The following is a 13,246-nucleotide window of genomic DNA, read 5'->3' as shown; positions in this document are numbered from 1 at the left end:
TTTTTTTTTTTTTTTTTTTTAAAAAAGAGGGGGGGGGGGGGGGAGAAGCCTCTCCAATTTACAGTGGTAAAAACTGAATTGGAACACAGAGCTGCCTGGGATACCAATGTCACGTATCCCAGGAGGCTTCTGCCTGCTCCTCCTGCGCATGCCTGATCTTGGGCATCTGGGAGAAGGGGGGTTTTCCGGCAATGAGGAAAAAAAAGCCAATCTCACTGCATGAGATTGTGCACATTTTTACCCGATATTCAGCAGGCTATGTCACCCAATCTCATACCTGGCAATGTGAGATCAGCCAGAAGAAGAAAAACACGAATGAAGATTGGAGATTCCAGGACGACGTGGGACCTAATCAAGGAAAGATGGAGGGACCTGTTTAATGTACAGCGCTGCGTAATATGTTGGCGCTATATAAATCCTGTTTATTAATAATAATAATAATCTGCGGAAGTAAATGTAAGTGTTTTTTTTTTCATTTTAAGTGTGTATATACAAGTAATGAATTTTGCCCATGAGATGTCAAAACACACGGCATGCATGATCACGTAACACATCTAAGCTTGCTGTGCATGGGCCTGTGTAGTCACAGATCAGTCGGAGTGGCCATGCTGACCCTGTCCACCGCTGAAGGTGCTTACATTGGACACATTCAAGTCAGCAATGAACCATGGCGCAATGGAAGAAAGTGACCCGGTCTGCCAAATTACTTTTTTGTTAGATCTTATGGATGGCCAGGTGTACGAGCATAGCTAATTGGAAAAGAGATAGGAGCAGGGTACACTGTAAAAAAGAGGCAGAGGTCATGTGGGCACAAGGGGGACCTTCACAAATTTAGGCAGAGGGTTCTAGCTGAATGTTTTGGTTAATCACCGTATATACAAGGACTTTTCAATTTGTTATACTAGTTCAAGGGGAAAGTCTGCTTCTTTGACATCCACATACCAAATAAACATTGGAAAACTGAAAAAGTACAACGTGTTCTCATAAAATGAACACTGATAGGCAGCAGGTCGATAGTGATTCAGAGCAATGTGCAATCACACCGTGACCGATCAATGAGGCCTGGAAGCGGCTGACACTCGCTGATGACAGCAAGCTCTTCAATTTACATGCAAGCTGGAGCTCCTTTACATCCATTTGCTAAACGAGGCTTTGCACTAGGTACAGTGAAGCCCGATACAAGGCGCCTGGATCAAATCATAACAGGCACAGTGAGTGACAGGCAAGGTCACACAGAATTATGTACACAGTCTATATCCTGCCCTAGTTAAAGGGCCAACAAACATAGGCTTCAATGTGTTTTATTTAGAAGAGCTATAATTATCATACACATACACTGACATGAGCAGGAACTTGGCATCGTGAAAATACCAGCGATCAGTGTACATTACAGATCTATTTTTCAACAACATCAAATTCTGGTCTCAAGAAAAGACATTTTCCCATGCATGACAGAATTAACAACGTGGTGTTTCTTACTGAATAAAGGACTGTAAAGGAATAAAACAAATGAGATACAATAAAAGAAGAATTTCATTAACAATAGTCCTCCCTGTAAAACTGTTCCATGTCTCGGTGACCCTGCCAATAGATCTATTATTATTAATTTCCTTTAACAAGGTGGCATGCTGTTTATTTTGGAAAGTAAAGTGAGTTGTCATCTTGTGGACAGAGTAGTCTTGGAAGGACACGTAGTTGTAATTAGACTTTAAAACATATGTAAAAAGGAACTAAACTCAAAACAAAATACACTTACCTTCAATCCCGCAGGGCAGTCCGATTACTCCAGGGGTGTCCTGCATCGGGTCCTGCGTCGTCCCGGAGTCGGCGCTCCGGGTGCTGCCATCTTCGCCTTCTCTTCCGGGTTCTTCAACCAAGTAACCCCAAGATCACTCGGGCATGCGCAGAAGGAGCACCCAAGAGAATCCCGGGATGCATGACGTAGGTATCCCGGGATGTTTTGCGCTCCAATTCATTCTCGACCACCTAGGCAGCCGAGAATTAGGGGTAGGTGCTGCACCCTTTTTTTTTTTTTTTTTAAAGGGTGTGGCACCTAAAACAAAAAAAAACAAAAAAACAATTTTTACCTTATATAAATGGATTGTCTATTCCTTTAAGTAAAGTGAAAATTCTGAGTTTAGGTATGCATTAAGGCAAAATTAAGGTACCAACAATAATAAAAGCAACATTACACAGTACATCTTTGCAATACATTCACATTTCCTAAAGTTTTATTACTTCAAAGACCCTGGAAGTATGGAAAATATCTGCAGAACTGAAATCACCAATGCAATCAGAAATGTAAATCAGCCTTTTTGTAGGCTGACAAGATGCATCTTTTTTGTGTTGTCAACTTTTCCTAAAAAAATGCCACTTTCAGATCTCTGCAGCATAAAAGCTAATAATTCTAATAACACATGAAGTGAGAAATTTCAGAAAACCAAGCAATTTCTTTTTGAAATAAAGGTTTCAATTATTGAGTAATAATCATTGTAAGGCACTTGTGTGTCTTTGTCCAAACAATTATGACGGTCACTTTTGGTTGGGATAAAAAAGGTAAATTACACCGGGGAACAGTTTTGAACAAATTTTTTTGTTGACTTCAATTTTTAAGCTTATTTACACTAAAATAGGTATGCAGATTCTGAAAGTGCAGTCAGTTTTCATTATCTATCACTTCAGGTTTTTTCTCTACCTCTTATATTAATGCGATTACTGTAGCGTGGATTTGTATAGGCTATCTATTTACACGCAAAACAGTGTGGTCAGAGGTTGTGCGCTGCTCTACGTAGTGAATAAGCAAAATATTTTTTTTTTTTTTTACTTACACACGTATTTCCTTTCTTTCAGATCATGTCTGGCTCTGCTGTTTCCCGTCGTAAGTGCCTAAACAACCCTGATTTTTTTTGTAATATCTGTGGCAGTTTCACCATTCCCAGTCAAAGGGCGTACATTAGCACATTTGTAAAGCAAGCCTATTTGGCATATTTCAAAGTTAAACTTGGTGATCAAGATAAGTCTTGGGCCCCTCATAAGGTGTTAAAAAAGTGTGTTGAGGGTTTATTGATGTGGGCAAAGGGAACACGTGATAAGATGCTACTTGGTATACCTATGATTTGGCGAGAGCCAGGAGATCATTTCAGTGACTGTTACTTTTGTATAGTGAAAACTTCAGGATATAACAAGAAAAATAAATGTAACAGAGTATCCTAGTCTACCATCGGCTATACGCCTAGTGGCTCATTCAGATGAAATCCCAGTGCCGGTTTTCGTTACACTACCCTCTCTTGAAGAACATGATTATGGTGATGAACTAGGTGACAACAATGATGAGGAGTTTGAAATAGAAGAGGATACTGTTCGTAAGGTATTTGATCAGCATAAGTTGAGTGATTTGGCACATGATTTGGGACTATTGAAGAAGGATTCAGAACTCCTAGCATCAAGACTGAGTGAGAAAAACTTACTTGAAAAAGGAGCGAGGTATCATACCTTCGAACCACAGAAATTGCATTTCTGCAGTACTTTAGAACTGACAGTGGCTTTGTGTATTGTCATACCATACCTGGTTTATTGGAGGAATTGGGAATTCCAATCTTTAGCTCAACTGAATGGCGACTATTCATCGATAGCTCAAAGTTGAGCTTAAAGTGTGTCTTCCTTCACATTGGCATTATATTTGGCTTAGTCCCAATTGGACATTCAGTTTCTCTTTGTGAAGAATATGCAAACATAAAGAGAGTCATTGAGTTGTTGCAATATCACCAACACAATTGGGTCACCTGTGTTGACCCTAAAATGGTATGCTTCTTTCTTGGTCAGCAACGCGGATACTCCAAGTATCCCTGTTATCTGTGCATGTGGGACAGCAGAGCTCGTGAGAGGCATTGAATGGAAAGGAACTGGCCTCCAAGATCTGCCCTAAAACCAGATGATCCGAACATTCTACATGAGCCACGTGTTGATAGAAAGAATATTATATTCCCACCTCTGAACATGAAACTGGGTCTGATGAGGCAGTTCGTTAAAGCTTTGCCAACTGAAGGAGACTGTTTCAAGTACCTCATTTTGGCATCTCCTAGCCTGTCATTTGAAAAAATAAAGGCCAGTGTGTTTGATGGTCCACAGACTCGGCAGCTCATCAAAGATGAACATTTCATCAGGACAATGTCAGAAGTCGAAAAGAATGCTTGGTTATCATTCAAAGCCAATGTCAAGAACTTTCTTACAAAAACACACAAGCAAATAATTACACAGAAATTGTCCAGAAACTCTTGGTGAGCTACAAAATGCTTGGTTGCAATATGAGCATCAAGATGCATTTTCTGCATAGCCATCTTTCTAACTTCTCAGAAAACCTTGGTACAGTCAGTGATGAGCAAGGTGAACGATTCCTCCAAGATTTGAAGGTCATGGAAAACGGAGGGGACCCTGTATCGTAAAAACTGGATGTGGTAATTTCTAGATTCACCATCCAAACATTTGTAAAAAAGTATAAAATCTAACTCAACAAAAAAAGCATTCCCCAGTGTTCTAAATGGAACATTAGAAGACCCATACAGGTACCAAAATGCAATTTAAATTTTTGCATAAGTGTCTAGAGCAATGGTACTCAACCAGGGTTTCATGGAACCCTAGGATTCCTCCAAAAGTTTTTAAAGTGGTTTCTTGGGCTATGAGCAATTTAGACCTCTCAGACCAATTTAACGGACACTGTTTATCTTTTTGTAAGACTGATATTCTTCCCACTGGCCAGCAATGTAAGATTTCTTCTTTCTACTGGACCACTACACTAATATACTGTGAACTATGGATAAAGTAATTACAGCAGGGGTTCCCCAAGACTTTAAAGTTATTTCAAGGGTTTCTTTAAGTTAACAAGTTCAATAAAGCTTAGTCTAGGCACTTCATAGCTTAAAAAGGGTTGGGACCAAGGTTCTTAAAAATGACTTATGACCATGTGCTCTCTCTATTAGGAAGACTTGACCATCTTACGTAGAACAGTGAAGGATCATAAGTAGCACATTTATGTCTTTACCTGTTTTGGTTGAGAATCTTGGTGGGTTTTATCACCCACTTTACTTATGTAAGGATGGATAGTTATCACCCAATCAGTCCATTCTCATGGAGATCTCTGTCCATCTGTGAGTATCCTAACTAGCGCAATTTACATAAATGTGCAACTAAAGAGGAGCAAAGGATGCCAACTGTTGCAAGCCAATAAAGTCTGAGGCCCAAGCATGTTCTAAAGACCTGTTTGAATTTTGTACTAGAGCTCTAAGGCCTTTTAGATTTATATCTCTGGTGGCTGCCTTTGTGGAATATTCTACTTGTGCTGTAGAGATTTCTATTATCAACTCCAAATCTCCCAGTTTCTGTTTATTCATTTTGGGGTTGTGTTTTGTGTACCTTTCCAACTGAAGCCTGAATAATCCTCCAAAAGTCATCATAGCACCAGTCATCAAGAGGGTCAGCTCTGACAAGGGAAAGGACAGCTTTGCTCCTTTACCAAGACGACCTTCTCCAACACCGGTTTCTAGTTCATCTGCAATAACAGTGACTAGTCCTATAAGTTGTCCTACAAGTCCTTTTTTTTTGTGTCTAGTCCTATAAGTTGTGTGTGATAGGATCCCTTAAAATAAAAGCTCAAAAATATATTTTTTCTTATGTTTACTTGTACAAATATTCAGATTCTAACACAGGCTCAGATACGTTATTTTTGCTCTAAACATTAACCTACAAAAAATGATTTCCTTTATTTGAACAAGGCAAAACAAAGAGCAGTATAGGATAATCTGTGTTGTTCTGACAGGGGTAGGCAGAAGATAACCAGATACAGATATCTCATTGAAAGACACCTAAGCCTGCACATCAGTTCATAAAACAAACCGATTTTCTCCAGTGGCAGCAACAGAAGTTCCACTAAGCGAAACCAATGTGGACGACTAGAGACACAGGGGAAAGACCTATTTAGTAAAGAATGTCAAACAAACACAGACATTTGTTAAAACATTCCAGTTTCTACTTCCATTACTGATCAGGTTCACTCAGAGGCCAAATCCACCTACTGATTACAGAGATTAGGATGTGTTTATCACCTTTATATATCAAGAGGAATTCCTCTGTGGGATTTCCACAGAGGATACGTCAGTGTAAGACATGATTAAGAGAGGTGAGCACCAGAGCTGGACATGTCTTTAGTAGCCCATATTGGCCTAGATTAACATTGCCTTCATAGTACAGATGGCTGTTGTAAAATGTAGGTAACTGTGATATATGAATGATGCTAACTACTGGAACCAAATGTACGTTCCACAGAGGTACCAGGACCTGGTGCATATACTGGTTTGGGTCCAGGTCTCATGCTGGGCAGCTCATTGCTCCCGCCAGTTTATTGTCCTCTGTGTGGTTATGTGGCTGCAGAATTCCCTAGTCAGAAGTCCTGGATCCTGGATTTGCAGAGCTAGGAATGGGAGCAAAAGTGCCGCCATAATGTGATCTGCCCGTCATATGATCAGATGTGTTTCCTTGTACTCTTCGTAGTGAAAGTTCAGGTATAATACTTGGAAACACTCTGCAGTAGTAAAAAGCTTTGAAGTATACAATGTGTGTACAACTAGCATTTTTAGTACTTTCTAGAATACTAACAGACGCACACCTCTACCTCCACCAGAGAAGGGGGAGTAACAGCTTTATTGCAGGCCCTACAATGCTGTTTCTAAAACATGGAATTCCAATTTACTGCAAAATCTATTATATTTCGGCTTCCACTTTCCAAATGTGCCACTTTTATGTACAGAGTGTGATTGTTCTAGGTTTTTGATGTATATTTATTTCCACGTCCATTTGCCATCCAAGTTAGACAAGGTTCTTTTCTCTCTCCGAAATCTATAGATACAGACTTTAGATTTGGAATTCAAATCACTATGCACCAAATGAATTTTAATGATGTAGAAACAGAATATGTCTTAGTCATGCCAAACATTAAAACCTTTGTGGTAGGAGAAATTGGGGACATTTTTGGCCGATCAATTCTCAACAACCTTGTTTTGTTTCTTTTTTTGTTTGAAAGCTGATAGATGGCTACCAATGAACACAGAGGAGCCTAAATCAATTAATGATTTATTTATTCAATTAGTGGCCATTATGAGCATTTTTAAAACACTAGATCTACTGGATAGAGATTGTGATTGCTGATGAATACCAAATATTATTAAGCTCCTTACTGACACACAGATCTCTATATCACCCTCAAATCTCTGCAGTAGCATTGGTGACATTTGGTGTCTTGACCTCCTACATCTAAAATCCCTCCCCCATTTGTGGGTCCAACATATTGCACCGAATCCTGTGGGTCCAACATATTGCACCGGTTCTGAGTTTGAAAGTTTAGCTCAGTTGGAAGTTTAACTTTTGGTATTATAGAAGAATGCAACAGAAGATGGTAGATCACTTACAGGTGGGTGGAAACACCCAAATCTTACTGGTGAAGAAAAAACAAGAGGGTTGAAAATAACGTAATGTAAAAAGTCAGCAGCAGATTCCTCCATACAGGCTCTGGCCAAATCTAAAATCTTAAATTTGTTTGAGTGGTCCCTTTAATTACTTTTAACTTATGTCCTTTTTATTATTTTACTGGCTTTTAACACATTAATAAATAATACATCAAATACATTAAAAAAATCTCCATTAGGGCTCTAGTGCCGGTAAACTAAGCATATTCACCCATCATTTACCAATAAATACAGGTACAAGTACAAGTAGTGGTTTAAGTTGCAACTGTTCTGGAAACCATGATTTGCTCATTACATTCAGATCTAAAATGGATCTTTAACGTTACATACACCAAATTGGCAAATATTTATACAATATTTAAAGTGTAAAGAATTTAATACTCACAGCATCTGTGACCGCAATTTCATAAACTTTTTTGAAATCCACAAGGTCAAAGAATAAAAGTTTTCCGCTACCTTCACCTTTCTTTACTGAAGTTCCAGTTATCAGGAGTTTATCATCAGGACTGAAACAACAGTCTGTCCTGTAAAAGTAGGAAAGAATACATCAGTCACATTGTATATACAAATACATGGATAAGGAATTATCATAGAAAAGTTCCAGCCAAGACCGTTACATTCTCCCTTGTAATAATTGGGCCCTAAATAATATATGGGGTTCTGTGCTCTCATGACTTGCAAGATCTAACTTCTGTCATGCTGTCGTTCCAGGACGACATGCTGAATTGCAGCAGATGAACAATAAACTTCACTTTCATCAATCTAGACACTCAAGTTGGTCACTGACTGTACATAAGAGTAGCGGAAAAGAAGAGAATATACATATAAATATTTTTTTTCTAAAAGTTTATGTAAACCCCAAATGAGTGACATTTAGGCCAATAATTCATTGTATTTTGCAGTGATGACTGCATGGCATTTTGCAGGAAGGGTTGTCTGATGCAAAAAGTGCAACATGTGCAATTAGCATAGGTATTACATTATTAGATTAGGGTCATTTCACACCACTGTGCCACTTTAAAAAGTTATATAACGCACCTTTATTTAACATGCATTATGGTGCACTACAATTTAGGTCCTCTGTGTTTCATTACCTTAACAAATTTACTCCAAGTGTGAAGGGGCCCCTGGCACTCTTTATACCATGTTACGGCAGGGAAAAAAATTCTAGTAAAATAAGCAGAACATTTTTTGAAGTGTCCTTTATTCCCTGGTAAAAATGTACTCCTAATAATATTTACAAAACATCAATGTATACAATATGGGCTATAATATTCATAGTAGTCCTGTACATAGTAATGGATACTTACATTGGGAAGTAGTTAGGCAAGCCATTCGCCATGTGGATGGGCTTCTTAAAGTTTCTAATGTCCCACATTTTAAGTGTATCATCCCCTAAAAAAAACAGGAAAATAAGTTGCAGTTAGGGCAGATGAGAAGACATAATAAATTAGAAACCTTTCACCAAGTGGTCCATCATTATTAATATTATTATACAGTATTTATATAGCACTAATGTATTACACAGCACTTTAAGTGCTGTGTAATACATTTAAAGTCCATAGTCATGTCACTAGCTGACCCTCAATGAGGCTCACAATGTAATATCCCTAACATAGTCATATGTCATTAATACAGTCCAAGGTCAATTTTAGGGGGATTCCAATTAACCTAACTGCATGTTTTTGGAATCTGGGAGGAAACTGGAGTGTGCAGAGGAAACCCAGACAAACACAGGGAGAACCTGCAAACTGCATGCAGATAGTGCCTTGGCCTAGATTCGAACTTGGGACCTAGCGCTTCATCATAGAATTTATATGCTGTCAACAAATTACATAGGACTGAAGGCTATTTATTATTAATATTTTTATAATTATTATTATATATTAGATACATTTACTACAGTATCTGAGCACTCCATGGTCAAAGCCACCTGTTCCATCCATCTAGCAGCCCAAGCACTGTTGTACAATGATAGAAAAAGGTAGATTAGTCCAATTCAGGTAGATATATTGGCTTCAGAAAAAAATAATATAAAGCTGAATTAAAAGTGTATTATTTTATATCTGCTTGGAATTCAATTTTAACCAGATCCCTAGTTTCCAATGCAATTAAACCTATAATGGAAATATTAGGGACTTATTTTGCATAACTAAGAAACTAAATTGTTACAGGATAACTTTTTTATCAACAGACAGTTTGTTCAGATTGCTTCCTCAGTAACTCTTACTTTATACAGAAGTTTTAGAATCATTTTTTCATTGCAGGTGAATATTGAAATTGCAACATGAAGCAACATGTGGTCATTGAGCTCTTGAGGTGTGGGGACACGTTGATAGTTTGTCTTCAATGCTAATTTCATCTTATTCATCCATATGTGCGCATATGTCTCTTGTCAGGGGTATCATCTCCATAAACATTATGTAACCTTCTGTCAGCCCGCCTGCACCCCTCAATCACGTAGAACTTAATGATGGCATGTTGCTTCTGCTTGGCACCCATTTTTCACTTGCAATGAAGAAAAAGGTTCTTTTGCAGACAGCCCTCATATTTTACAAAACATGTATAACATTATATTTTGTTTCTGTGCCCTAAACCGAATATTAGTGCATTTTACTAAACATTTGTGTTTCATTACCCGCTGTGCCAATATCGTGTGACATAAAATATTGAAAATGACAAAATTTAATTCTATGGGTTCTCTGCTTTCCAAAAATATATAGTGTAATGTCAGTAAAGAGCAGATGCAACACTATTACTAAGCTATTTAAAGCCTCTGTGATTGATGTTCTTGGAAGCAATTGAGACATTAGAGCTGCACAAGAACGCAGCACTGCCTGTTGTCCACTTTGTAACAAAAGTACGATGTCTTAGGGGTTTCCATATTTCTTCCCAGTCTAATATCTCCATGTATGGAAGTAAGAAGTACATAAAACCAGGAGTATTAAATTTACACATCCTGCAGCCAGACTTTGCTTTTCACACTTATATTTAAAACCAAAAGAAAAGCACAATCTGTCTCTGACATTACCGCATAGAATGCATTTATCAAACTGTAGGGACTTGGTTTCCCTTTGCACTTAACCCTTTATGTCTAGCTGGGCCTGTACAGTGTCACTATCTTGTGAGCTGAGGGCGAGCTGTGGGGGTTAAATTCTGTCCTATTTTAATCTACACATTAAGCAGGTGTGTTACTGTAAAACCCAATGCACATCTGTATTAGTTGGTCCCATTCCAGCTAACTACTCTAAGTTGAATTTACGCTACCTTACTGCTCCATTTCTGGATAGAGTACAAGTGAGTCATCAAACTACAGTCACAACACATGAAAAAAAGAAGCAGAAAATGTTGCAGGTTTCTCACCAATAACTCCCTATCCTCTCAAGAGAATTGATTTTGTAGATGGTTTTAAAATGTGAGGAATAAAACCTAAATAACAGGCACAAAAAGCTCGGTTTACATCATCATTGGGATGAAGCAAATGGTTCCTACAAAAGTGCTTTTTGATGGGGAATGACAAATCTTAGCTGTGGCTTTCATTTGTCAGTTTTAAAGAGGAATTATAGAAGGAATTAGGTTATGCCACATTGTTTTCAAAACTAACCTTATACATCTGTACAGTCTCCTATCAGGTCTAGACAAATCCCAGCAATTAGTCATTTATCTGGAAATGACCTGCTCAGATCTCCATGTCAGGTATCCTGCCTGTGTGACATTTGGAAAGCAAAACCCATAGTATATTATTACACAGTATTTATATAGCACCATCATATTACTCACTGCTGTACAAAGTCCATAGTTGTGTCAGTAACTGTCCCTCAAAGGAGCTCACAATCTAATGTCCCTACCACAGACATGTCATTAATGTACCCGTCTTCTTCTGTCAATTGAAACCACCACTACTTCCCACCACTACATATCTCCCATCCTATTGTGTGTGAAATTCCCCCACCTACTAGATTGTAAGCTCTTCGGGGCAGGGTCCTCTCCTCCTGTATCACTGTCTGTATTAGTCTGTCATTTGCAATCCCTATTTAATGTACAGCGCTGCGTAATATGTTGGCGCTATATAAATCCTGTTTAATATTAATAATAATAATAGTCTAAGGTACATTTTTGGGGGGAAGCCAATTAACCTTACTGCATGTTTTTGGGATGTGGGAGGAAACCGGGGTACCCGGAAGTAACCCACACAAACATGGGGAGAACCTGCAAACTTCATGCAGATAGTGTCCTGGCCGAAATTCGAATCTGGGACCTAGCGCTACAAAGGCCAGAGCGCTAACCCCTGAGCCACTGTGCTGCCCATATTCCACTAAGCCCTAACTTATTTGAATTTCCTGTGCCTATAGATTTATAACTATATATCTACAGTTTGAAAGACAATGGGCTCACGACTGCTAGTCAAGATTTGAGGTGAGATTGGATATTATGTTGAAAAATGTTTGCACATGTCTCTTACTAAGTCCTCTCCTTCTCTTGTGTCATTGTCTGTCTCTATCTGTCACTTGTAACCCCTATTTAATGTACAGTGCTGTGTAATATGTTGGCACTATATAAAAACTGTTTAGTAATATAGTCAAAATGGTGCTGTGTACACATCTGAATTTATTGAAAACAGGAACATAGTGATATCATAACTACATAGTTTTACTAGAGAAAAAAAACATTACATTTTAAGTCCCAAATATAACAGTACTGCCTAGTGGCAAAACTTCTAATCACAGTATATTATATGGGAATGGTTGTTGCAAGCATAAACAGCACACTAACATGCTTTTAAGCAATAAGTATTGCTTATTCTGCATTCTCCTTGCTGGAGACAATGCTATACCTGATGACCTGCAATGCAAGAGACTCCATGTCATTGAGAAATGTGCTCTCTAAGACTCTTTTGCTACGGTGTGATTTTTTTCTTTGTCTACTATTAGTTTACCACTTCTTAGGAGCAGAGCTCTGACAAAGTTAACAAAAATCCTGCTTTGACCAAGACTGCCACCCCCACCCAGCGTCAAACACGACGTAGAACAAGACATGGTGATTGGTCGGTTGGTAATGAAGAAAACACAGCCTATGCAGGTGGCATGTCCTTTGCCATAATTTTGGACATCACTTCAACCATACAGGAACTCTTGTATATATGCTGTAATGGGTTATGGGAAGAAGGTGTTTATGGAAATCTGTAAATATAAGGCTTGTGAAGATGGATTAGAGTTAGGTTAGTGAACTGATCAACATGTCTGGAATTACAGAAAGCCAAAAAACCCAACAACACACTCTAGTTATGCTGCCATGTGATCCGATTGTCAGTTCTATGACACCAACAGCCAAAGTTACTGCAGAGAATCCTTGTGTAATCAAAGGTTTCCAGCGTAAACCATAAAAGTTGCCAATGGGGATTTTTTAGGTGTCTGGTTGTCATGCTAAACCTCTAAGCCACTGACCTAGAACAGATAGGTAGACAAGGAATTTTGACCATACTCTAGTTTCCTGGCCTCCATATTTGTTCCAGGACAGTGGCTCAGTGGACAGTACTCAAGGCTTTGTGAGCACCCTGGCACATACCTTAAATTGTGTCTTTTCTTTTGTGCAACCTCTCATCCCACCCCTAAGCATAAACAAGCCAAACATGCATGTTTATGCAGGAACTAAAGTAAAATAGAGTGAGACAAGTAGCATTTTGGATAAGTATGTCACAATTTGTAGACTCACATATTAAAAAACATATTTAA

General features: G+C 38.5%; 1 protein-coding gene across 1 annotated transcript in view; it reads right to left on the bottom strand.

Annotated features, from left to right (window-relative positions):
* Nucleotides 1–13,246, bottom strand: part of WDR70 (WD repeat domain 70) — a 181,728-nt gene that overhangs the window by 46,996 nt on the left and 121,486 nt on the right. The window contains exons 12-13 of the mRNA XM_072416611.1: nucleotides 8,825–8,909; nucleotides 7,900–8,038 (exon numbers count right to left, since the gene is read on the bottom strand). Of these exons, the coding sequence (XP_072272712.1) occupies nucleotides 7,900–8,038; nucleotides 8,825–8,909 (224 nt within the window). The remainder of the gene's footprint in view (nucleotides 1–7,899; nucleotides 8,039–8,824; nucleotides 8,910–13,246) is intronic.

This window comes from Pyxicephalus adspersus, chromosome 6 (assembly GCF_032062135.1).
Source record: "Pyxicephalus adspersus chromosome 6, UCB_Pads_2.0, whole genome shotgun sequence".
In the NCBI taxonomy this organism is placed as follows: domain Eukaryota; kingdom Metazoa; phylum Chordata; class Amphibia; order Anura; family Pyxicephalidae; genus Pyxicephalus; species Pyxicephalus adspersus.
Note: the sequence above shows the minus strand (reverse complement) of the source record. Positions and strands in the feature narration are given on the sequence as shown.